A 25,666-nucleotide genomic window follows, 5' to 3' on the forward strand; every position below is an offset into this window, starting at 1 on the left:
TTGTCAAGTAATGTTTTACAGATTTGCTATTGTAAAATTAACTGCAATGTTGCTAAGAAAAATATTTCTAAGATCTTCTTGTTCTGCACACTGTTGTTCACTTAAAGTTGGATGAAGCCGATTATCCTGACCTATTTCTACTATAACAAAGACAGAAACCTGGCTGAAGACTCAAGGTTTCTTTTTATCATTAGAGAAACAGTCATTTTTTACAGCACATTTGCAATTCTCTGTTCCTTTTACCTAAGAATGTTCACATCTATTTTTTCCCAGAGTATAGTTATACAGAAAATAACTTCTGATCTGCTCGTTTGTATAATGAAATCAACTCTCTTCTTCATGGTGGTTAAAGGCAGGGAATGTGCAGCCAGACCTGAGTTCAGCACGTGAAACCCTGGACAAAACACTTAACTCTGTGCCTCAGTTTCCTCATCTTAAAAAGAGACAGTAATAGTATGTTCCTCATAAGGCTGTTGGTCAAGATTAAATGGGTTTATAGAAGCAAAGGAAATGGCCCATTTTAAACGATTAGTAAGTGTTCGCTATTATTATTTTTAAAGAAAAATGTAAAGGAGTCAAAATACTCAAAGTATGAATCTACTATCAAATTTATATAATAAACTTTCTGACAAAAGTTCTAAAAATGTTAGATGTATTCCAAAGGACCAAAATGAATTCTCATTACACCATGTACCATTATTTAGAGAAGCTGTTCCCTAAAAGTCCACAAGAGTATCTCGAAGTACCTCAGAGTTAAGGAAAATGAAGAACGACTTTCTTCACAGCCTGTAAAAACAAAACACATCTGTTTGGGCCGACTGGGTCATAACAAGCACGAATGTGGTTCCCGTATTCAGTTCTTACTACAGCTGCAGACTTTGTTTAAAATTTCTTTAAGGAGGAAAAAGAAAGAGGACACTTGACTCCCTGATTCCTGCAACTACAGAGCAAGACAGCAAGATGCAAGAGGAGACGTGGAAGTATTTTCCTTACAGGGGACAGGGGGCAGCAGTGTGCAGTTTACACTGGGATGCAGAAGACAGTGGTAAGAGGGCATTGGAACATACAAACGGAGGCACACAAGAGGGAAATTCTTAGTTATGGCGAATTTCATCTCCCGATCAGAAAAACGACATAAGAATTCATTAATAGAGCCCCTAGGGAACAGAATGCAACGAATGCTTTGGGTACCAAAGTTCCATATTAGAGCTTCCTGTGGGAGCAAAGTTCTGGACAAATCAATCCTTCACTTGATGTGCACGTGTGAGCAACAATCGGCACAGCGCTACTACTCACGGCCGGTAAAGGGCCCTCAGAAAGAGAAACCAACCTGTCTGCACAGCCTAAATGCAGTTTCTCACAGGAGAGCCAGCAGGCACACTCAGGGTGAGACAACCGGAGGGCAGGAGGAGAACGAAGGGGAAACAGCCAGTGTGCATCTGCTTCACGAGCGTCTACCTCTTTACTTGAGCGGGGGCGAAGGGGAGGTAGCATTTTCGCTTAGTAACGAGGGGCGTAGTTTCAGCGCGGCGCCGGTTCGGAAGCCTTGGAGGGGGAGGGGGAGGGGGGTGCCAGTCCCGGCAGGACCAGGGGCGCCCCGCTACGCTCCCGCCCCGCCGCATTCCCGGCGCGCGGCGAAGCTGCAGGGAAGGCCTGCGGGCTGAGCGCTCGGCCGGACCCGCGGCGCTCCGGCAGGGGTTCCTGGGCCGACCCGGCCGCCGTGCCCTCCGTCCAGGGCTGCACCCCGCCCCTCCGGCCCGGCAGCCTGGATGCTCCCGCACCACCTGGCGGGAAGCAGAGGCCCCCACGCCCCCTCGGGCCCCCGACCGAGCTCGGGCCAGGACGAGACCCGCTTTCTGCGCCGGGCCTGCCGCGGCAGCCCCACTCACCTCGCCGCCCGGCAGCGCTCCGGCTCGGGTTCGGGTTCCGCCGGCGGCGGCGGCGGCGGCGGCTCCTCCATGGCGGCGGCGGGAGTGACGGCGAAGGCGGGCGGCGGGACCAGCTCGGCGGTGGCGGCGGCTTCTCTCATCCGTGCACGGAGCCCCGCATGGCCGCGGCGGCCAGTAAGCTGCAGCCTGGCGCGGGGGACCGGAGCCCCGGAGTGCAGGAGTGACTCGGCTCCGCCTCCGCCTCTAGCCCGCCGCAGGAGCCGCTCGCGCCGCGGCCATCTTGGAGACGGCGACCGGCCAGCGCCAGGCTACGGCGGGTGGCGAGGGACAAGCTTCCCAGGGAGGCGGCGGCGGGCGCGGGGATGGACCAGCGGGGAAGGCCGGGGAGGGGAGGGGAGTGGAGGGGTGGAGGCGTGGGAGACCGGGCGTCAGACAGCTAGCAGGTTGGGGTAGCGGCGCTCTGCCCCGGGGGCCGAGTCTCGCCGCCGCCGCCGTCTGGCTCCGCTCGCGAGGAGTGTGCGGTGGGCTGTGCGCGCCGGTGCTCCCAGGTGGTCAGCGGGGGGCGTGCACCGAGGGCCCCGGGAAGGGCATCGCGGCCTGGGTTAGGCGGCGACTCCTGACTTTTAAGTGCTTTGTGAACTTTAGCAAGAGGATCGTCGCCAAACGTAGATGCCATCCTCAGAAACAGGGATGGATGTAACGCTCACAGCTCACACGCGGGCGTGGAGGCTTTGGGAGACCTGTCAGTCCTGGGGGGCCGGGGGTGCACTCCGATGAAAGAGTAATCTTCAACACACACACAAGACTCAGGGTTCTGAGACTGTAAACAGAGACTCTGGAAACGCAGAACATTAAAGTTACCCTGCTATCAACAGGTCGGGAAAGAACACTGATCTAACCTTCTAACCTCTGGAATCTGGTATTGATCTTCCAGAAACTCGGGCTGGAGTGCTCCTACACTAAAGGAAAAAGAAAAAGAAAAAAGAAAACAGTTCTACAGATTATTTCAGAGTCGTAAAAATACTGTTGAAATATCACCGCCTCATTTACTCAGCATCTGAGGCTTCACAGTTTTAATTTGCAAATATTTACAAAATTTCCCTTAAGGTGAAGTCCAGAGTTAATTCAAAAACAGTATCGTTTAAAATTAAGTACATTTCTATTGAGTCAAATGCACTGGTTTTCAAAAGCTCATTTGGTGGAGCTTGAATATGTAAAATACACGTTTTGATTAAACGTTGGTAAGAAAAGTGGCCAAGATGGAAAAGTTTAAATATGATTATATTTAAAGGCCAGTTAGCTATGTCGCATTCATAAGTACATTATACTGTATATACATATTCGTGTATTTCACATATATGTGTGAAATTAGCTATATATATAGTGCATTCAAAGTAGGTTACAGAAATTTCTCTGTAGTTTAAGAACTTTTTCGGTCTATTTTCTTTATTAAGATAGTCTATTATTATATGACCTGATAGTGCTGAATTTCCAAATTGACATTCATTTTATTTACTCAAAAACAGTTATTCAACAAATACTTACTAAATGCATATATGTGCCGGGAACTAAGCTAGACGCTGGGGATATAGTAGTAAGCAAAACAAAGTCTTTTCCTGGTAGAGATAACATCCTAGATGAGTAAGGGGAAGAGAGAGAACAGAAGAAAAACAAACAAGTAAATACTTAGCATATCAGCGGGTGATAACTGCTATGGAGAAAAGTAAGCTGGGAAGAGGCTGGAGGGGACAATACTATTTTACACAGATTGGTCAGAATAAAGTTAAATGATTTGGTCATAGCACTATTTCAAAAGAAAATTGTGATAACTTCTTACTTATTGAATTTCAAATTTTCTTTTGAAACAGTGGTATGACCAAATCACTTAACTTTATCCTCACTAACACATCTTTAAGTATTGTAAGAGTTGGAATCAGTTATAGTTCACAAATAACTCCTGAAGACAGTCAATCCGGGGCCTGTCCTCAGGTCTCCCCGCTTGTAAATCTATAATATTTGATGTATAGACCAGCATTTGAGAGATCTTCCAGAAAAAAGAAAAAGAAAAAAGAAAACAGTTCTACAGATTATTTCAGAGTTGTAAAAATACTGTTGAAATATCACCGCCTCATTTACTTTGCTGTTGTTTTAGTTGCCACTTGAGGGTACTATTTTAGCAGAAATCAAGCAAATTTACACTTCACTAATCATGTAAGGCATGTAGAGACCCAAGTTAACTAGTACTAAGTGTTCAATTTAAGTGTTGTGATTTTTTTCTTCATTCAAGTTAATTTTGTGTCCCGTATCAGCCTTTTTTGTTTTCATTCTCCTCCTATTCTACGCCACTTCGTTTCTGCAATTCAGTACTCCAGATTCCAAGATCTGAATTTATTTCCTTCTTATGCACACCAACCTCACTTCTGCTCCTTGCCTGTGTTCTCTGACTTGGTGAACTACAGCACCTTCACCCAGTCAGAACTCTGAACAACCACCCACTCAGCCCCTGACTGATGGGTCCAAGTCCCATCAAACTCTCCCTCCCTCTGGAATCCCTTCACTTCTCTCCACCCTCGCTAGCTAGCTCAGACCACTGTCCCGTCTCCCTGGATAACTGCGACAGTCTCCAGCTCTCCCTGCCTGTTGGAGTGCTCACTCCCCAACCAATCTCTTCTCACACTGCAGGCCACAGTAGCCTTTCTGAATCTGATCTAAACATGTCACTCTTATCTAATTCATTTTACTGACATCTTGTTGCTGTCACAATAAAGTCCTTACTGGACCTTTTTGAGTTCTTCACATGCTCCATACCTGGTCCTGCTACTCGGATTGTGCAAAAGGAGGTTCTATTCCATCACACTACCTTTCCACTTGGCCCACCCTTTCCAGTCTAAGCCGTGCCTGCTTCTTCGGAGGCCACCTCTCACCTGGTGACACACTCTCCCTAGGGCAGGAACAAGATGCAGGCACTCCTGCAGGCTACGAATTGGCATCCATTCAAATGGTGATTTAAAAACAGTCCAAAAGGGAAAAACTGATTTCATCTTAATAAAAACTATTCTTTACACACTAATTCAAGGCCACTGTGTGAAGAAAACTCTGCCAAGTAGTTCCCAGCTTTCTGTAATTCTAGTTTTCCTAATGTTCCTTTACAATCCTCCAAGCCAGAATCCTTCTTGGAAGACATATTAGCTTTACACATTACAGAATCAAACATCCCTCTCCTCTAAACAACACTATACCATGTATTCTTCGATGTTGGTATTCAACCAGCTTTGACCACTGACTTTGAGGGAACAGAGAGGCACACACATGCACCTGCCACAGAAACACTCAGCAACACAGACCAGCGTCAGGGAGACTTGTTTTCATTTCCACCTGAGGGTACTGTCTATTTCAGCAGGAACCAAACAAATTTACATCGAGCTGATCAGGTAACGCTTCATGTGTAGGAACCCTACTTAACTGGTACTAAATGTTCAATTAAAGTGCATGACTTTTTGCCCCCGCCCAGGCCCTCACAGCCTTCACTCCCTCCAGCCCCCAGATTCCTTCTCTGCTGGGGTGTCCACTCCTTCAGGACAGACACCTTCTGTCATCCACCACTGACCTCTGACCACCACGGGAACAGTCCTGGAGGGAGGGGACCAAGGCTTCATTGGGTGCCCCAAACATCAGAGGAACTCAGTAAATACTATTGCTTTCAGAAAGTAGGATTTTTTTTAACATTAATGAACTACTATTATAATTAGATTTTTGTCTCTAAATTTATCACCATTTAGCATGTGGCTGATCTCACTGCCTTTAATCATGTTCTTAAAAACAATGGCAATAAGATCTTCAGAGGATTGCCTCTCACTCTGTCCTCGAGACAGAATTCACATAGCCCTTATTAACTTTCTTTACTTTAAAATGAGTTACAAAAGCCAGATTAAAGTTCTACCAAAGGTCCAGTTTAGGTTAAGCTACAGAACATTCTTAACTTTGCTTACTACTAGTTTCAGGCCCAATTTTGACCCATTCTACCACTATGATAAAGCCTTAAGCCAACATAGATATAGATATCCATCTGTCTGTGTATCTATATCTATATATGTATCAGTGTTAAGGGCATCATTATAATGCCTTAGCATCTTATCAAGGCTAGTGTATTAGCAGAAAGTTAATTTTATGGTTCTGTGAAAAGATAATTCAAAAAGAATGTTTGTGCTCAAGCTATGCTGTAAATAGGGTTATGTCTTTGTTTAAGAAAACAACACAAAACAACAAAACCTCTAAGGCTGTAGGGTTTTAATTATTATGAGCATGGGGCTGCACTTTACCTAGAATAAGTTCCTCCCTTCCCTATGGTATTCGTGAGCTTTCCACCTAGATTCTTCACCAGCCCTGCCCTCTCCTCTCTGGTGGCTCCTTAGCAGCTCTAAAGAGGCAGAAAGACAAGAGTACAAACCTCCCAATCTGCTCGTGACCAGAGGGGACTGATTCCTGTTCACTCCCGCACACACGGAGAAAGGCCAACTCAGTGAAAGAGCAACGAAAACCTCACCCCAAGCAAGGAAAAGCTAAACTGGGCGTTTCATACATGGATTTTTTTTTTTTTCCAAAATGATACTACGGCACCTATTTCTACCTACCGGTAAAGCACACAAAAAATTGGATACGTACAAAGGATAATTAGGTGCCACACTTTTAAACGGTCCTTGTAACATTTAAATTCAGTCTTTCTCTTTTGAATAGTGGCAAGTTAGATAAAATCTCCCTTGGTTTTTTTCTGAGAGGTGATTTGACCGTTTTTCTTATTTCTCCACCAGGACCCAAATCATCTCTTATTTCAGAGGTGCTTCTCTGTGCAAACAAAGGATCTAAAGAGAGTGCATCACCCTGACAGCTCTGAATCATTAAACAAAGGACAAAACATTACTCTCGCTATTTTTTTCAGTGGTTAGAATAGTGTGAATGAAACTAATGAAGAGAAAGGAAGTGGCCTCCAACAAAGAACAAGTCGGACTCTAAAGGGTGAGAGGCATTAGCGGAAATCCACATGGTGAAGAGCCCTCCTTCTGGAAGCTTCCAGAAGGAAGCGCAGGCAGCGGACGTCAGGAGAGCCCACGTCTCATCTCTGCTCTGACTTCTCATTCCACCTCTCCAGGATCCTGCCAACGTGCGGAACGGGTGGCTTTAAACAAATGAAATCTCGGAGAGAGCCCGCTCTTCTTGCTGGCCAAACATTTGTTATTTCCCCACCAAAACAGCCATAGAACTTGCCTGATTCTCATCCTTTCGCTTCTCTTTCAGACATCCAGGTGTGACTTTTAGAGAATTGTGAAGCTGCAGTTCCTAAATTATTTTCAGATCCCTTCAAATCAAGAGGCGTAGACTTTGCACACAGCCCGGAACCAGCGCTTGGAGCTCATGTGGAACAGGCGCCAGAAGCTCCCGCACCCTCTCCCAGGGGCTTCTGCTCCCCATTGCCATGTGGCGGTGTCACCTCTCCCTCCAAATGAAGTTCAGGGGCCTCCCACCGGCTCTGGGAAGACTTCTCTGAGCTTCACCACTAGCCTGCCCTACCCTGACGGTGAGGTGCTCCCCTGAAGGCCCCCGTAACATCTCAGGCAAACCCTTAATTTAGCACTATCTACATCTCCTATTTGGTTGATGACATGTGTGTTTCTTACCCTGTGACCTTCTCCAGAGCGGGCAATATTTCTTGCTATCTCTGTATCTTCAGCACCTGGAATAACATCCTACACATAGTACATGTTCAGTAAAATGTCTGTTGAAAAAATAAACTGGATGGATGGATGGATCTAATTGGGGAAATAAGCCTAAGGTAACAATTACTGTGGTATAAATAGACTCTGAGAAGCATCAAAAGGCAGATTTTTTAAAGGGTAACAGATGTTGTGAAGAGACACAACCAAAGTAGACACAAGTAAGGAAGAAAAACTATATAAAATAGACATTCAGTATGAGGCATAAAAGCAATGTTAACTCATATCATGTGAGGTTTTAAGTGACAAAAAGTATTAGAAAGAAAAGAAATAACCTGTATTCTTATATTAACAGTGGACCATCTTAATGGCTCTTTGGGCTATTTGCGTCTATACACTTACACACCAACAAATAAAAGGCTCTTACGTTATTCTGGTTGAAGTAAGATAGTAGTCAGGATAAATACTGAAATGGAGCTTAAAACACAGATTTTTACTGAGCTATGACTCTGATGCACATTAGAAATATTTCAAGGCAATGGACTCATAACCGAAGGCCAGAAATAAGTTCCAAAAAGAAAAGAGCCATCCTTCTGAAGTTTACAGTTTCAGAGTAGTTTTGCAACAACATGAAATCTTGAGTTGGAAACATCCTTGGAAGCTACCTAATCTGCCTTTTCAGAGCAAGATTTGTCTCTTCATCAATCACAAGTGTCCCAGTTTCATAAGGCAGTCTATCCTGTATTTTAACAACTCATTCTTAGGAAATCACTGTTTATAATACTTCCCAAAGTGCCTCCCTAATACATCTATCCAGTGTTCTAGCTAGGGCTACACAAAATAAACGTTTGACATTTGAGAACAGCTATTTTATGGTTGTCCTCCAAAATGGTAACAAATTTTTTTTTTTAATTTCCAGAGTAATCATCCTCTTCCCTCACTCCATCCAGACTTGGGTGATATAGGCTGGAGATAATTCCAATGGAAGATTTTTCTTACAATGATTCACTTGATAATTCAGATTTGGTTAGTTTTGATTAAACTAATCAGAGAACTTGAAATCATAACTTCAGAACATTTTTTACTTCAAATACATTTCAAAATATAGTTAGAAGCTATTTAAGAAAAGAGTGTTTAATTTAAACAAAGTGTCCTATTTAAACAAAGGACATTATGTGCTCATAGCAACCAGAATCATTCAACAGTATAAAAAGAAGGTGAGTCTTTGGTTTTTAGAGCACTGCTTTTCAAAATGTGACGTGTATATGCAGCACCTGGAGATCTTGTTAAACTGCAGATTCCCAAATCAGTGAGTTTAATGTGGGACCTGAGAATCTGCATTTCAAACAAACTCCCAAGTGCTGTGGATGCTGCCTGAAGGTGGACCACACTCTGAACTGCAAGGATAGAGCATTCTGCTTGGATAGCCAACAGACCTGTGCTGAAAGAAAACGACCAAGAGAAAAGATGGAGGTGTTCATTTCAAGCAAAGGTAACTAAGCCTCACTGGCCAGGTGCAATCAGCACACATGTGGTAATCCTGGTGTTGTGGGTTAATTGTGTCCTTCAAAAAGATTATGGTGAAGCTCTAACCCTGGCACTTGTGAATGTGACCTTATTTGGGAATGGGATCTTTGCAGATGCATTTAAGATGTAAATTACGATGAGGTCCTACCAGAGTAGGATTGGCCTTAATTCAATGCAAGTGGCATCCTTATAAGAAGAGTAGAATCGACACAAAGATAGACACACACAGGGGTAAGGTGACGTGGAGAGATGGGGGAAGGCCATGTGACAACAGAGGCAAAGATTGGAGTGATGTATCTACAAGCCAACGATGGCGAGCAAATACCAGAAGCCAGGAAGAGGCAGGGAAGGATCCTCACCTAGAGCCTTCAGAGAGAGCATGGCCCTGCAGACACCTTGATTTTGGACTTCTGGCCTTCAGAACTGTGAGAGCATAAATGTCTATTGCTTGAAGCCACTCGGTCTTGGTGCTTTGTCATGCAGCCCTGGGAAACTAATACACTAGATTTCACATAGTGGCCAGGAGGACCTACAGCCACTCCAGGAAATCACTGCCGGAGCATCAGGAAGCTGTGTTTCCTCTGAGGAAAAGTTCCCAGAGTGGGCTGGGAGGACACCCACACAACAACAGCCATGAAACAAAACATCCACCTGCTTGGGGGAATTCGAGGATGAATGCACTTACTTTACAGTACAGGAGTAACTTATAAGATGCCTACACAAAGAAGCATCTGTTTACATTACGTTTTAGGAGGGTTGTTCAAAACAGTTGGGGAAGTGAGATACAGATCAGTCGGTCTCCTCTTTGGCTGCATGACAGAATTTCCTGGGGAGGTTTTAAAAAACCTTAATGCTAGGGTCCCGCCCCTCTCCTACACCTGAGTTGAACTGGTCTAGGATGGGGCCCCAGCATCGATACACTGAGAAGATTCCTCAGGCAATTCTAAATTCCAGCCAGGGTTAGAACCACTGTTACAGATCCAAACTTTCAACTGCAGGATGACCTTGGGAAACATGGTCCAAGAGGATGCCTCACTTATTTACTGAGGGCTCAGTCAGAACAACACTGCATGGGCTAGAGGTGGGAAGACAGAAGTCTAGACAACCAGCTGCCGACTGCACGGGAGGTGCCATCCAGTAGGGATCCAGGCACCCACACACAGAACTTTCCAGCTTAGCCTTGACTGCACTGGTTGTCCACATGGGTGGCCCCCTACTCAATTTATGTATCTTTCCCCACGGATAGTAGGCCTGTGCTGCCAGTTGTCCAATATCTGCAAACAGTTGTTTGATATGTTTTGTCCAATTTTCTAGTCGTTTATAGTGGGTGAGTGTATTAGTTTCCTAGGGCCGCTATAACAAAGTACCACCGACTGGGTGACTTAAGACAACAAAAATTTATTCTTTCACAGGTCTGATGGCCAGGAGTCCAAAGTCCAGGTGTCAGCAGGGCTGGCTCCTTCTGGGGGGCTCAGAGGAAGAATCTGTTCCACGGCTCCCTCCTGGGTTGCGGTGGCAGCCAGCAGTCCTTGGCCTTCCTTGGCTTCCAGCAGCATCACTCCAATCTCTGCCTCAGTCATCACATAGCCGTCTTCTGTCTGTCTGTCTCTATGTCTCTTCTTGTAAGGACACCAGTTATATTGGATAAAGGGCCCACCCTACTCCACGATGACCTCATCTTAACTAGTTACACTGGCAACCGTACTATTCCCAAATATCGTCACATTCTGAGGTTCCCAGGAAGGACGTGAATTTTAGGGTGACACTATTCAATCCAGTACAGCGTGTCAGTGTGGTTCCTGTCACTCCCCAAATATTCCAGAATCGAAGTCCTCACTTGAATTGCAAACTCCCTGCCAGAAGGATTGGTTCTTATGTCCTTTTGTGCCATTCACCACGCTCTCCACTAGTGCAACTCACATTTTGAAATGAGTTAGAGTCCTGTGCTAAAAAATAACCAAGTATTCTGTAAGTACAGATTTCAGGGCCCACCCAGTCCCTGCTGGGTCAGTGTCTCTAGGGATGCAGACTGGGAACCTGCATTTTCTAGGGCTCCTGGGTGGTTCTGATGGGGTCGAGCCTTGTTCTCTACACCGAGAGACTCTGACGTGGGGTTCGATGGCATATGCTTTGCAGCAAAAGGGAAGTGAGTTCAGATTCTCACAGGATGTATTAGTCAGGGTTCAAGAGAAACAGAACCAATAGGATACATATATATTTATGTATAAATATATATCAGAGATTCATTTTAAGGAATTGGCTCACAAGATTACAGAGGCTGTGGGCTAGCAAGGTGGAGACAAGGGGAGAGCTAATGTGCAGACAAAATCCAAAGGCCATCTGCTGGCACGGTTCTCCCTTGCTTTAGGGCAGGCTTTTGTTCTATGCAGGGTGTCAACTGATTGGATGAGGCCCACCTACATTATGGAGGGCAATCTGCTTTACTCAGCATCCACCACTTTTAATGTTCATCTCATCCCAAAAAACCTCACAGAAACATCCAGAATAATGTTTGACCAGGTATGTGGGCAATGCATCCCAGCCAAGTTGACACAAAATTAACCATCACACAGGGACTCAGCAAGTCCAGCACTGAGAGCGAAATAAGAGAGGAGCAGGAGGAAGGAGGGGGGTAGCAGCAGGTTGGCACATCCTAGCTTTGTGCTTCTCCAAGCAGGACCCTTAGGCCACCGGCATTACAAGCTCTACACGGAAATGCAAGTCACTAGTTCCCACCCAGGAATCAGTGAATCAGACCCCTGGGTTAGGACTCAGGCATCTTTTCAACAAATTCCTGGGTTATATTTGTTAATAAATATAAGTCATACGTGTATATTATAAATATTATAAAATATACTGTATATTTATTATACATATATATCGCTATAATAAAATTAATATTTACATCTAAATGTGATATAAACCTATTGTATAAATATTATATTATAATGTATTTATATTAGAAATCATATAAATCAGTGTGAGAACAAGAGCCAGTTGTCACATTAGATCTTTGGTTTTCTTTGCATCTTTCTTCTAATTTTGCACCTGGTGCAGCAGGGGAAGTTTAAGACATTATATTGACCAACTGACTGCAGAGCTAGAATCGTCTGTGTCTCAAACATGACTGTCACAAAGCAACACATGTGGGCCCTTCTGGAAGGAGGCTGATGAGATACAACTTCGGACGGGAGGTGGCATTTGAGCAGGGCCTCAAGAGACCAGTGGGTTGTCACAGGTAGGAGGCTGGGAGGGCACTGAGGGAGAGAGAAGGACAGAGAGCAAAGGCGCACGCAGTTCAAGGTGACGTGGTGATAAGGGTGGGATGGGCGGGGCTTAGGAAGTGAAGCCTTTCAGCTGTCATTCTCTACTTTGTGTGCAACCCACAGTGGCTCCCCGATGGCTCCCAAGTTATTCTCCTCAATTTAGAGTGGTTTTTTTTTCATATTGTGATTTTTATTGATTTTGGAATGTTTCTTTTTTTTAATGTATTACATTTTATATTTTATATGTGCTTATTCTTAGCATATTTTAGATTTTACTTCATGTACAATTGGAGGGTTTGGGGAGGGGTTATGGTTTTTAAATTTTTATTTTTATTCAATTTTTAAAGATTGCTTTCCGTTTGGTTACGACAAAATATTGGCTATGTCCCCCGTGTTGTACAATACAGCCTTGAGCCTGTCTTACACCCAGTAGTTTGTGCCTCCTACCCCCCACCCCCTATGTTGCCCCTCTCCCCCGCCACTGGTAACTAGTTTTTTCTCTATATACCAGTTTAGAGTCTTAATTTTAGATTCTTAGTGCAATACAAACTGTCACAATGAGAGGGCAGGTTAAAATGCATGTGGGAGTTGCCGTGGTTCCCCAGCAGCAGCCCAGGGGCCTGAGCCTGAGGTGCTTGGGCCACTTCAGCAGAGACTGTTAGCCCCCATTCATGTCTAAAACCACAGAGGACTGAGGCCTAGGGACTGCGAATCTCTCTCTCCACTGGCAGCCTGGTGTGATTCATTCATCCCAGATCCCCAGTCTGTCAGCATCCCCAGGTCCCATTTCGCTGGGCGCTGGGGTGTGAAAGCAGAAGCCAAGCAGGTGGCTTGGACATGTCAGAGCACTTCCGGCCAAACTTCTCCTGTCCCCACTGCCTGCCAGGCCTGACGCTTCTGTTAGGATTAGGCCTTCACTGTGGGTGTTTGCAAAGTGGCCAGACACCTTGGCCACGTGAGGGCGGATGTGTGGGAGAGCATTCTGGTTACTTTATCTGGGTTCTGGGTTTGCTCCCATTTCCTCTTTGAAAGTGAAAAAGAAGGAATAACGCCTGAGTGTGGAGACAGCCCTTGTCCTCCAAATGCAGGCTTGGTCCCCTTCCTTGTCTCTCCTCTATTCCCTGAGTCCAACAGAGTAGGTGGGACAGCGAGTCTGTCCCCTGCATACTCCATGCTTGAATGGACACCATGTACCCGTTATAACCCCACCCAGGGGCATCCTTACATCTGTGGTCCAGATTCCACTGCCACAGCTCTCAGGCTTCCAAATTCAACTGTCTCACCTCCTGATTATTAACATTACAAAAAAAAAAAATCATGGGCCTTCCCTGGTGGCGCTGTGGTTAGGAATCCACCTGCCAGTGTAGGGGACACAGGTTCGAGCCCTGGTCCAGGAAGATCCCACATGCCGTGGAGCAACTAAGCCCATGCACCACAACTACTGAGCCTGCACTCTAGAGCCCATGAGCCACAACTACTGAGCCCGTGTGCCACAACTACTGAAGCCCGCATGCCTAGAGCCCATGCTCCACAACAAGAGAAGCCACCCCAATGAGAAGCCCTCACACCGCAACGAAGAGTAGCTCCTGCTCGCCGCAACTAGAGAAAGCCCGCGCGCAGCAACAAAGACCCAATGCAGCCAAAAAAACAAAAAAACTTCCTCAGCCAGTTCCTCTAGGATGTGGCTTGCAAATCAGCCTCCCTTTCCTAGAAGTGGCTCTTAGACACTTTAGATTGAGATGAAAGTTGGTTTTTAAAAAGTACTCGTGTCGAGTTTAAGAAAGAACACTGTCAACCTCAGAGCATAAAAGAAAAGATAAGCGTTAGAGACCTCTGGCTTTATCGTGATCCTAGGCATTAAAATGTTTAGAGGAGAAAAACAAGAGATCTTAAAAGATGCTTCATTATCAACATTAACAATTTCTATAATTGCACATTAATGGCCCCCCCTTTATTTCTGAGCACTTTCAGGACACCCTCATTTTAGGCGAGATTATTATTCACCTACTGTATGCAGGCTCTGTGCTAGTCACACAAGAAGGAAAAGGCCAGGCTCACCTGGGAGTGCGGGATCTGGCTGGGAGATAAGGTAACATTTAAGTAACAATGTCAGGCAGTTAAGTGTCTGCCCTGCTCTCTGCCCATCCTTCTGGATCTAGACTGTTACCTCCTCTGTGACAAAGTCTTCAGCCTCGCCGGGTCTCTCCCTACCAGGGCCCAGCATTCTCAGCCCACCTGGCCACTTCCGGGAGCACAGCCTTCACTTGTGAATTGCTTGTCTTGTGTGTGCTGCATTTGTCCCTGAGCTGGACGGCAATCTTTTGGGAGACAAGGATCTACATTTTTTCTGCATTCTTCTCAGCAACTAGCACATGGACAAGACTCAATAAACAGTCAAGTGATAAAGCACAGGGCTCAGACTTCACGAGGCCCCACTCCCTGGCATCTCAGAGAGGAGAACGACCAGGAAGTAATCGATGTCAATAATTGTGATCAGTTATGAGCTAGAAGCTCCAAAGGCCAAGGTCAGTAGGTTATCTATTTTCACATCAAAACCAATCATAACCAGCTTTGTGTGTTCTGAACTAATTTCTGAAAAATAAACAAAAAGCACCCCAATTACTAATCCCAGGGCACCCAGACTATCCAGTGGGACAATGCAGGAAGGGGACATGAGGGATCTTTGAAATCTTTGTTATTCAGGAAACATTTCAGTGAATATAATCATGACAAGGCCAGGTCTCTAATGTTTATCTTTAATTGTTACTTGTTTTTTTTTTTTTTTTTAGTTTCTGCTTTATAACAAAGTGAATCAGTTATACATATACATCTGTTCCCATATCTCTTCCCTCTTGTGTCTCCCTCCTACCCTTCCTATCCCACCCCTCCAGTCAGTCACAAAGCACTGAGCTGATCTCCCTGTGCTATGCGGCTGCTTCCCACTAGCTGTCTATTTTACATTTGGTAGTGTATATATGTCCATGCCTCTCTCTCGCTTTGTCACAGCTTACCCTTCCCCCTCCCCATATCCTCAAGTCCATTCTCACGTAGGTCTGTGTCTTTATTCCTGTTTTACCCCTAGGTTCTTCATGACATTTTTTTTCTTAAATTCCATATATATGTGTTAGCATACGGTATTTGTCTTTCTCTTTCTGACTTACTTCACTCTGTATGACAGACTCTAGGTCTATCCACCTCATTACAAATAACTCAATTTCGTTTCTTTTTATAGCTGAGTAATATTCCATTGTTACTTGTTCTATGCTCTGATGTTGACAATGTTCTTTCCTTAATTCAACATGTGTGTTTTAAAAATCAACTTTTACCTCAATTGAAAGTACTTAAGAGCCATTCCTACTTTCATGAATCAAAGTTGAGTCATGGGTATGAGGTGTTAGTAGCAGTTCATTATGTCTGCTGGAAATGGGTTTCTAAATTCTACCAATCTTCCACATAAGCAGCTATTAAAACCCACCAATGTCTGAGTGGTAAATGCTTCAATTCCTCATAGTTTTAAAATTTTGAGCAATAGTGGCTTTACTGAGATATTTGTAGTGGAATAAGATATTGTAGTTTGTTGAAAGGAATCAACCGTGGTGGCTCTTAAGCTGCAGAACCTGGGCAGAAGAATTCAGGTTCTGATTTGCATTAGGGTGTGGGTGTCCTCTGGGCTGTAGACCTCATGACCCAATACAGTGCATTCTTGCGCCTCCATCAGCTGCTGAAAAGTGTCCACGTGGACATTTGAAACACCGCCTCATCGCTACAGGTGCTTATACTAGTTAAGTGAAAGGAGTTTTGAGTTAGAATATAAACACCTCAATTCAGAAAGCTTGACATTCAAATGTAGCCCTGCAAATAGCCTCATGGTCTCGAGGAAGAGCTTTGGATTTAATGTGAGGGGTTTTCTTTGTAAGCCTATTCTTTGAAATATTTGGTTTTTTAATAGACTCAGATTCCAAGAAAGCTAAATAAATTTCTTCAAAATATACAAGAATTTTGGAAAGTTTGGAGATGATTTGTACCCGCAGGAAACAGCTATTTCTTTAGTTACTGTAATTCGGTTTATGTCCAGGCTCCGACCAGAGCACAGCAGAGCCCGGAGGTCTATCAATGGACTCATATCACTTCTGTTGCCAAGTTTTTCCTGTAGATTTCAAGCCACAAGACGATTTCGGGTGACAGATTATTCCCAAATTTTATAGACTTTTAAATGTCCTGCTGTTACTGAGATTTAAAAGAACTAGATCTCACAGAGAAGCTGAATGACACAGGGAGAGAAGAGACACCATTTAGGTATTTATTTATATACACCGATTTATTGAGCACCATTTGCTGCCGAGCACCTGTCTGCAGCTGTGAATGATACCAAAGAGGAAGGAAGCAAGAGAAGACGGATGTCTTTATATCTTATACCAGTTACTAAGGTATAATTTCCTGGCGTAATGCAAGAATGATCATACCACTTATGAATTTTTAAATGATTGATATCTGAAAAGAAATTAGGACTGTGCCTAGCACGTACGCAGGCATTCAGGAAATGGTAGCCACTACAATTATCATCACGTCTCTCCTTCATGTAATTATCGTAACATCGCTCCTTTAGGATCTATCAAATTTTCTTTAAAATTGTAGGTGAAGATGTTACCTATATGGATATCAAAAGCCTCTTTTAGAAATAATATAAAGTATATAATAATATATTAATATATAACATATTGTTTTATATTTCTATTACTTTAATAATTATATTCTATGTAATTATATATTTATAGTATATTAATATTACATATTTTATTATATTGTATGTTTATAATATGTTGATGTTATATATTTATATTTTTGTATTTTTATAATTATACATGATATAATTATATATCATAATTATATATCATATGGTGTTATATCATAATTATAATATATCATAATTATCAGTATGTCATAATTATTATAATTATGCTATAGAATTATATTGATATTTTATATAAATAAAATATAAGTAATATAAGTTCCATTTAGAATAATGAGAGTTTTAAAGAGTTGTATTGTCCAATAGGGACAAAATGGAAGTAAAAAATGTGAGCCATGGGGGCTTCCCTGGTGGCGCAGTGGTTGAGAGTCCGCCTGCCGATGCAGGGGACACGGGTTCGTGCCCCGGTCCGGGAAGATCCCACATGCCACGGAGCGGCTGGGCCCGTGAGCCATGGCCGCTGAGCCTGCGCGTCCGGAGCCTGTGCTCCACAACGGGAGAGGCCTCAACAGTGAGAAGCCCGAGTACCACAAAAAAAAAAAAAAAAAAAAAAATGTGAGCCATGTATGGAATTTTTAACTTTCTAGTTGCCACACCAAAAAAGTAAAAAGAAATAGGTGGAATTAATTTTAATAGTATATCTTATTCAATCCAAATAACCAAAATACCATAATTTCGACATGTAGCAAATACAAAACTTTTTTAATGTGATATTTTACGTTTTCACACCAAGTCTTCAAAATCCAGTGCATTTTAGTCCTACAGCACATCTCAGTTCAGATGAGCTACATTTCAAAGACTCAGTAATAGCCACACGTGGCTACTGGTTAGCATATTGGACAGAGCAGCTCTAGTTGACTAATTATAACTGATAATAATAATTATATAAACTGTTGTGATTCTTTTTATTACCCTGGTTGCCAGGAAACCCAAGGCTAAATTTGGTGCTCAATTACAGAGAATTTCTCATCCAGAGTGCCTCTAAAATTTATTTCTCTTCCTTCTAAATGGATTTGAAACTCTTTGTTTTGTTTGTCCTTTTAGGGGAATAATTTAATATTAATACAACCATAAGGATAATTGCCTTCTATTGTTAATAATAATAATAATTTATCAATCACTCACCATGGACCAGGCAGGGTGCCATATGATTTACATGTGTCATACAGCAAGGCAATGCTACAGCTGAGACCAGAGCTGAGGTCTGCTTCTAAAGCCCTCATTCTCAACCATTTAACTCTTATGATGCTCATAGCAATGACCATGGCACTTTGTGCCACGAACCGCGCATATACTCCATCTTCTAATCCTCAGAAGAAACTTACGGGGCAGTTATGTTGTTCCCAATGTACAGGTGAGAATCGAGGCTCAGCAGTCAGGTTCACTAGTTGAGGTACAGCTAATAAAGACCAGAGCCAGCATATAAACTCAGGTTCTAAGTCCACTCACTTTCTAAATGTTTTCTGCTTCAATTATGTAAAGCCACAACTTTTAAGAGATCAAGTTCCTTTCGGAGCTCAACACATCACAAAGTTATTCATGCAATAGCTATATTTTGAGCTCATTTCATGAGCCAGTCACTGTCTCCCTCCCTGACCCCAATGCTGGGGATTCACAAATGGAAAATCTCTAACCTTACAGAGTCTGTCATGGAAGAGATGCAAAGTGGAGAAAACTGTCACAATTGAAAATTCTCTACTGGATTTTGCATGGCAAGTGCTAAGCAAATATTTGCAAATAAACACATCTAGCTAAGGCTAAATGAGTAAAATAATAAATTAGTAAAAATAGTTCAAAGCACTTCGAGTGGACGCATGAATGTGTCACCGCTGACTGCCACCCACCCAGTTCTCCTAAAATGCCCTGGATGTCCTCCAGAGTCTTTATGCGTGTTCCCACAAGCTGTCCAAAAGGCAAAATGCCCACGAGAGGAGATAGCCCACACCCTGCCTCAGCATAAACTGATACTCACTGCCATCAGCTCAATTGCTTTGGTGGCTTGTAGGGTTCAAGGGATGAGAACTCACAGTTGCTTTCTTTAACGTCTGGCAGGGGCTTGTGAATGCATTTCATCAAGTTTGACACACACGGGCCGTCAGCAAACACACCAGCCAAAGGTACTCTTGTTTTGTTTGGTGCCGTCATTTTCACTTTCTCCCCAACATCTGGGCTTGACACAGACTTTGCTAGGAAATTAATGCATGAGACTCGTTGCCATTTAAAATCATTATACTTTTCCCCGGGGCAGCGTCTTTCAGCCCAGGTTCTTAATGCTGTCTTCCATGACCACACAAGCAGGAATGTAGAGAAATGATTTACTAAAGATCATTGCTCAGGAACCAGTGGGGTGTTGTTGGTACTCCTATGCCCTATTCCCCATTCTGAGATTAGATCTAATTCTATAAATATCACTGTTTTACGCCTGCCCTTTAAATGACATCTTATTTTTCATGCTATTGTGTGAAGTATCCCTCCAAAGCCAATGATTGTGAAGGCATTCCTTCCCAGGAGATATTGACATGAGTGAGTCATGGTTTTCATCGGACTGTTATATGTTTTCTGTTCGCCTAAGTAGAAACAGTTGCTATTCAGGCCATTTGGGCTGCAAGGAACAGAAGCTCTGATCAACTCAGGAAAATGGCACTTATCATAAGGACGCAAGAGACATGGAAATGGAAGCTGAGATGGAAGGCAGGTCTGTGGGCTGACGCAAGGCTGCTCACAGGCTTTGCCGCCTCCTGCACGCCCTTGGCTGGTCCCTCCTGGCCAGCTTCCTCTGAGCTGGGATGTGAAGGTGTGGGAGGGGTTTCCAGGCTTTGTTTCTTGATATGAGTCCTAGTAGACCGGTTCACTCTGTGAAAATGAATCGCACTGTGCTCTTATGATCTGTGCGGTGTTATGTATGCAAGGTTCTTTTCAACAAACAATTTTACATAAAGAACACTGTGTAGCTTCAGTACTGCTAGGAGGGCTGGAGAACCAGGCTGGGAACAAAGTCTGCTGCAGAACTGGTTGGCCCAGCATGACTGATAGGACTTCACTGCCTGACAGTAGACCCCCCAAAGCTTGCAGGACCCTTCCACTAGCCCCTGTGCCTCCCCCCATCACCCCCAACACACCGCTGTCCCCTGGGAAGACTCCCCGCCACCTCGCCTCCTGATCCTAAGGTTGCCATGGGTGCATCTGATGAACGTAGCAGAGGACACAGTCTTGGGGCCATTGTCTGGAATTTTCAACTCCTTTAGTGAGAAACCACACGGAGACTCAAAAAGCAGGAAAGAGTCAGACACTGGATGGGTAACGAGAAGGCAAATGTCTTCTACCACATGGGCACGGGATTTCATTCTGAGGCAGACACTGATTCAGATGACTCCGGGAAACTTCAGCCCTGGTGCCAGATGTGTGGAACGACTTATAAAAGATGTTTTAGGAGATGTTTTGGTGCTAGAGAAGGTCCACAGACAGGTCACCAGGTAAGGGGGTCTCTGAGCACAGAAGCAGGGGTGTCCTGGAATCAGGTTGTAGAGAGAACCCTATTGGCCCAGTTGGAGGGTCTGTTAATAGCCTTTTTTTAAAATAAACTTTTATTTCTTTTAGAACAGTTTTAAGCTTACAGAACAGTTGTGAAGATAGTACAGTGAGTTCCCATAACCGCCACACCCAGGTTCCCCTCTAATGAACATCTTCCCTTGTATGTGACATTTGTCCCAAGTGATGAATCAACATCGATGCATTTCATTAAAGCCCACACTTTATTTGGATTTCTGAGTGTCCTTTTTCTGTTCCAGAGTCCCATCCTGGACACCATATTACATTTAGTCATCACATCTTCTTAGGTACCTCTTGGCTGGAATAACTCCTCAGACTTAATTGTTTTTGTTTCATTTGTTTTAAAAAATATTGGTATTGACGTATAGTTGATACACAGTATTTTGTATTTCAGGTGTACAACATAGTGATTCACGATTTTTAAAGGTTATAAGATTTTCCTTGTTCTTGATGACAGTTTCGAGGAGTAGTGATCAGGTATTCTGCAGAAAGTCCAACAACTGGGTTTTGTCTGATGTTTTTCTCATGGTTAGACGAAGGTTATGGGTTTTGGGGAAGACAACCACAGAGGTGAACAGGACAGCAAGGGTCCTTATCACAGTCGATGTTGGCCTTGATCACTGGCTGACTGGGGCTTGTCAGGTTTCTCCACTGGGAGGTGTCTCTTCCCGCCTCCATCCTCTACTGTTTGGAAGGAAGTCCCTATGGGAGCCCACATCTCAGGTGAGGGGTGTTATGCTCCCCGTCTTGAGTTGGGGGGTGTGTATCTAGCTAAGTTATTTGGAATTCTTTTTTTTTTTTTTTTTTTTTTTTTTTTTGCGGTACGCGGGCCTCTCACTGTTGTGGCCTCTCCTGTTGCAGAGCACAGGCTCCGGACGCACAGGCTCAGCGGCCATGGCTCACGGGCCTAGCCGCTCTGTGGCATATGGGATCTTCCCGGACCGGGGCACGAACCCGCGTCCCCTGCATCGGCAGGCGGACTCTCCACCACTGCGCCACCAGGGAAGCCCAATTTGGAATTCTTGAGCAAGGAAAATTGATCATCATTTTTTAATCATCTTCTAGCAGGTAGAAAGTTTTGTATCACAAATAACCAATCAGTTACAAAGTTTTGATTTTTTAAAAATTAGTTATGTAGCTGGTATTTATTTAAAAAATAGCCCACGAATCCAGAGAAGACCAGAGTTGACTGTTCTCCTGTGGTACTTTGAATCCGGATCTTATAATGCTAAACTCAGACATAGCTCTACAATTGTTTATTAGATGTCAAGGGAGGGAAAACATGTATTTAGCAAATACTGAAGACAGGTTTCAATTATATCAACATCTTAGATGTTTCACACATTTTGATGGTTGGCTTTTATGGAAATTATTTAGTTTGTAGACTTTTAATTGTGGCAAGATGAACACAATCCTTACCAGATTTAACACTGCTAGGGAGAAATGAATGTAAGAGACAATTTTGCGGGGGGGAGGGGTTTGGGGGGATTAGGTTACTTTTTAAAAATTTATAGGTTTGTAGTGTATGTATCTTCCCAGCCTCCAGTCTATTTGATATCTGGGCTTTTTGCTGTGCTACAGAAAATAAACAAACAAACAAAAATGCTATGCAGGGGCCACTGTCATTATAAAATTGTTATTATTTTTACATATTGTGAATTTGCATGCAAAAGTTTACTAACTTATCGATTTCTGAATAAATTTCAGGTTTTTTTTTACTTGAAACTATGCTCTTCTTGAAATATATTCAAACCAGATTCAATCGTATCATAAACATATTGTATCTGGATTTTTCTCTGCAATGTTTCTGAGTGATGAGAACGAGCATTTTAAACCTGGGGAGCATAGCTCTGCAGACCCCGCCTGAGGGACAGGGGCCTAGGGTCCGAGGATAGAAGGTTCAGAGGTGGGAAATGGGGAAGCAAACTACAGTTATGAAGATTCTAACCCATAAATCTGAGGGCCAAGGAAATAGGAACTAAAATTGCAGTCAAGGGAATGGACTAAAAACCAAGCTCCTATACGGATCAAGCAACCAGGGCCTAAGCCTCAAACAGTGGATGTGCATGGAAGCTTCTTTCTTTTCTAGGCTTCACGTGAGCTCCCAGTGGCCCTGAACTTGACTGTGATGCCAGGTGAAACAAATACCCTATTCTTGGGTTAAAAACTTGACTTTTACTCTTTCAATCCCTAACCCCTCGCCATTTTGCCGGTAACTACGGATAACAGAAGGCATCCCCTGGACACAACAGAATAAGCATGAATTCTCGGAGTCTAGTTGGCATCCTAGACATGAGGGAATTCTTAAGAAAGATTGAAAAGAAGGTTAATACAGTCTTCTGGCCATTTTCCAGTCTCGAAACTGTAAAACCAACACAGCTGAATTTGAAAACAAGAGCTCCCATTCTTTTACACACTACGATCTCTGGACACTAACCTTTGATATTTCAGACTTGGCTGGAAATTAGTTAATTGTGAGGCCTACTCACATTACTTGGAACAAGAACGTGTTTTGGAAATAATGTTTGAAAATACCTTTAGGGTAGCACATGGAATTGTCAGGTTATTAAGATGTGCCTATTGTGCATCTAATGAGTGGCAGTTTGAGTCTGCCTCTACTGGTTTCAAAAGAGGTTTCGTGGTATTCTCACTCTGGAAAAACAGACTCCTAGTATTCAATTATGATAGTGAAGGAAGTCGGGAGATGGTGGTAGCTGAATGGGTATTTTAGGTAGGTTAAAGGGCATGTATAAGCTTAAGCTTTAATATACCTGAGTGTCCCAATAAAAGTTTGAACCTGGACTGTTAGAAGAAACAGCATCTCTGGGTCCACACAAGGATTTAATATACATGTATGACTGGCTCTCACACACATGACGCTATCATATGCACAACTGGCTATCACATGATGACCCAGCTCTTTCAGCTTAGCATTTGAAATAGGTTTTGAACACAAACAAGGCCTAGATGATGGGTAATGCAGAAGCCAACTTTATATTGCCCAGTAAACCTTCTCAAATGTCACCTCAGCTAGTTTTCTTTTCTTTTTTTTTTTTTTGCGGTACGCGGGCCTCTCACTGTTGTGGCCTCTCCCATTGTAGAGCACAGGCTCCAGACACGCAGGCTCAGCGGCCATGGCTCACGGGCCCAGCCGCTCCGTGGCATGTAGAATCCTCCCGGACTGGGGCACGAACTCGTGTCCCCTGCGTTGGCAGGCGGACTCTTAACCACTGCACCACCACAGAAGCCCGGCTAGTTTTCTTGGTAGAAGCATTGTAAGAGGTCTAGCCCTTATAGACCCTTCAGGCCCACTGTCACCATCTGACTCCATGGGACAATGAAGCACCCTCGGGAAGGGGGAGGGTGGCAAAGGCTTTTTGTTCAAGAAGTACAACACCGATCAAGGTAAATTTTCTGATCTAAAAATAATATGAGCAGTTGGAGAATAGGGCTATCAAAAGCCCCTCCGTCTTCCGCATTCTAAGTCAGCAGAGACTTGAAGACTTTCACACTCATTATCAGTTCAGTGACATTGTTCTCCTAGGCTGTCTACTGTCTCAAACTCCAGGGGTTCATCCACACCCAATGGGAAAATGTAGCAGCTAGAAGCACTGAAAAGCTGAAGCACAGAAACTGGATGTGATTTATGGCTTGAGCAAATTATATCATAAAACAGTTGTGTATCTTAATGAACTGATGACAGGTCATGGCTTTAGGATATGGCTTCTTGAACTGGTTAGCATCATGATCCTAGGTCAATGGAAACTACAGGTGTACAATCCATTTGGCAAACTGGGTAGCTACGAGCCAAGCCTTATGCTGGTAGGACAGGAAGGTGTCGTGAGCAGGGAACATCAAGCTGAGGAGGATGAAGACTCTGCTTCAAGAATATAAGACCGAAAGTTAATGAAATGGAAGATAAATCTCTGTTTAAATCACAAGACATTTTGGGTATTAATAACTGATATTAATAAGTGGTAATGCATCCAGGAAAGGGCTTCCAGGATGGCAACGGGATAAGAAACTAAGTTAGATGGGAATTCCCTGGTGTTCCAGTGGTTAAGACTCTGCGCTTCCAATGCAGGGCGCACGGGTTCGATGCCTGGTCAGGGAACTAAGATCCCTCATGCCTTGTGGCACGCCAAAAAAAAAAAAAAAAAAAAAAGAAAGAAACTAAGAGAAAAAATGATCAAAAGAGTGAGGCTTCTTCTGTAAAGCAGAAGACTATAAGAGGCCCAGGGAGTGTGCATATGGGAATGTGTATATGGGGGGGAGTGGAATGTGACTGGTGTTTTCAATTGTTTGAAGGAATATGTGGAAAAGTCTTACTCTGCGTTCCTGAGGCCAATGCTAGATAGAATATGTGCCAGGAATCTACGGCAGATGGAGGGGTACTCCCGAAACATTCCATTTGCTTCCCATCTTCTCCAACCCCTGCAGTTAGGTAGGACCATGTGACTAGCTCTGGCCAGTGGGGTTTGGAGGGAAGTGACAGGTATCCCTTCTGGACAAGGCAGAGAAGAAATGTGGGCTGTTTATTACAGCAGCACAGCCTATCATGTTCTCACTGATATAGGAATTACATGGCATCAGGTTTTGAGACCAAATGAAGCTTAAACTATTAGAACTGTTTAACGGGTTGTTTACTAATTATGTTGCCTTGTTCTACAAGTGTTCAATGAGAGGCTGAATTTGGAAGATAGAGTAGAAATTCTTGACCTGCGTGAGTAGATTTGATTACTTCTGGGGAAAAAAAAAGGCAGGTTAGGGCCTTACCTTTAACTATACATAAAAATAAATAACTTTAAAACTTAGAAATCTTGAAATTATATACATATATATTACTTTCAAAATTGCAAAGAATTTTCTAAATTTAATGTTAAAATTTATAAATCATATAATGTCATTATAAAACCAAAGTGCAAACAGCTGGGAAAAATATTTACCCCAGTTATGGCAAAATATCAATATCCTTAC

General features: G+C 43.5%; 1 protein-coding gene across 7 annotated transcripts in view; it reads right to left on the reverse strand.

Annotated features, from left to right (window-relative positions):
• MAP3K4 (mitogen-activated protein kinase kinase kinase 4) overlaps nucleotides 1-25,666 on the reverse strand; it is a 165,933-nt gene that overhangs the window by 106,108 nt on the left and 34,159 nt on the right. For 4 of the 7 annotated variants that reach the window (XM_082633507.1, XM_082633504.1, XM_082633506.1 and 1 more), the window contains exon 1: nucleotides 1,890-3,565. The exons of 1 other annotated variant lie outside the window; for it this stretch is intronic. In XM_082633507.1, coding sequence (XP_082489633.1) covers nucleotides 1,890-2,029 — 140 coding nt within the window. In that variant the 5' untranslated portion in view covers nucleotides 2,030-3,565. Of the gene's footprint in view, nucleotides 1-1,889; nucleotides 3,569-25,666 lie in introns of those variants that run through there. 2 more of the 7 variants (XM_082633503.1, XM_082633508.1) reach the window with 2 other exon arrangements.

This window comes from Mesoplodon mirus, assembly GCF_964341445.2.
Source record: "Mesoplodon mirus genome assembly, chromosome: 10".
NCBI lineage: Eukaryota > Metazoa > Chordata > Mammalia > Artiodactyla > Ziphiidae > Mesoplodon > Mesoplodon mirus.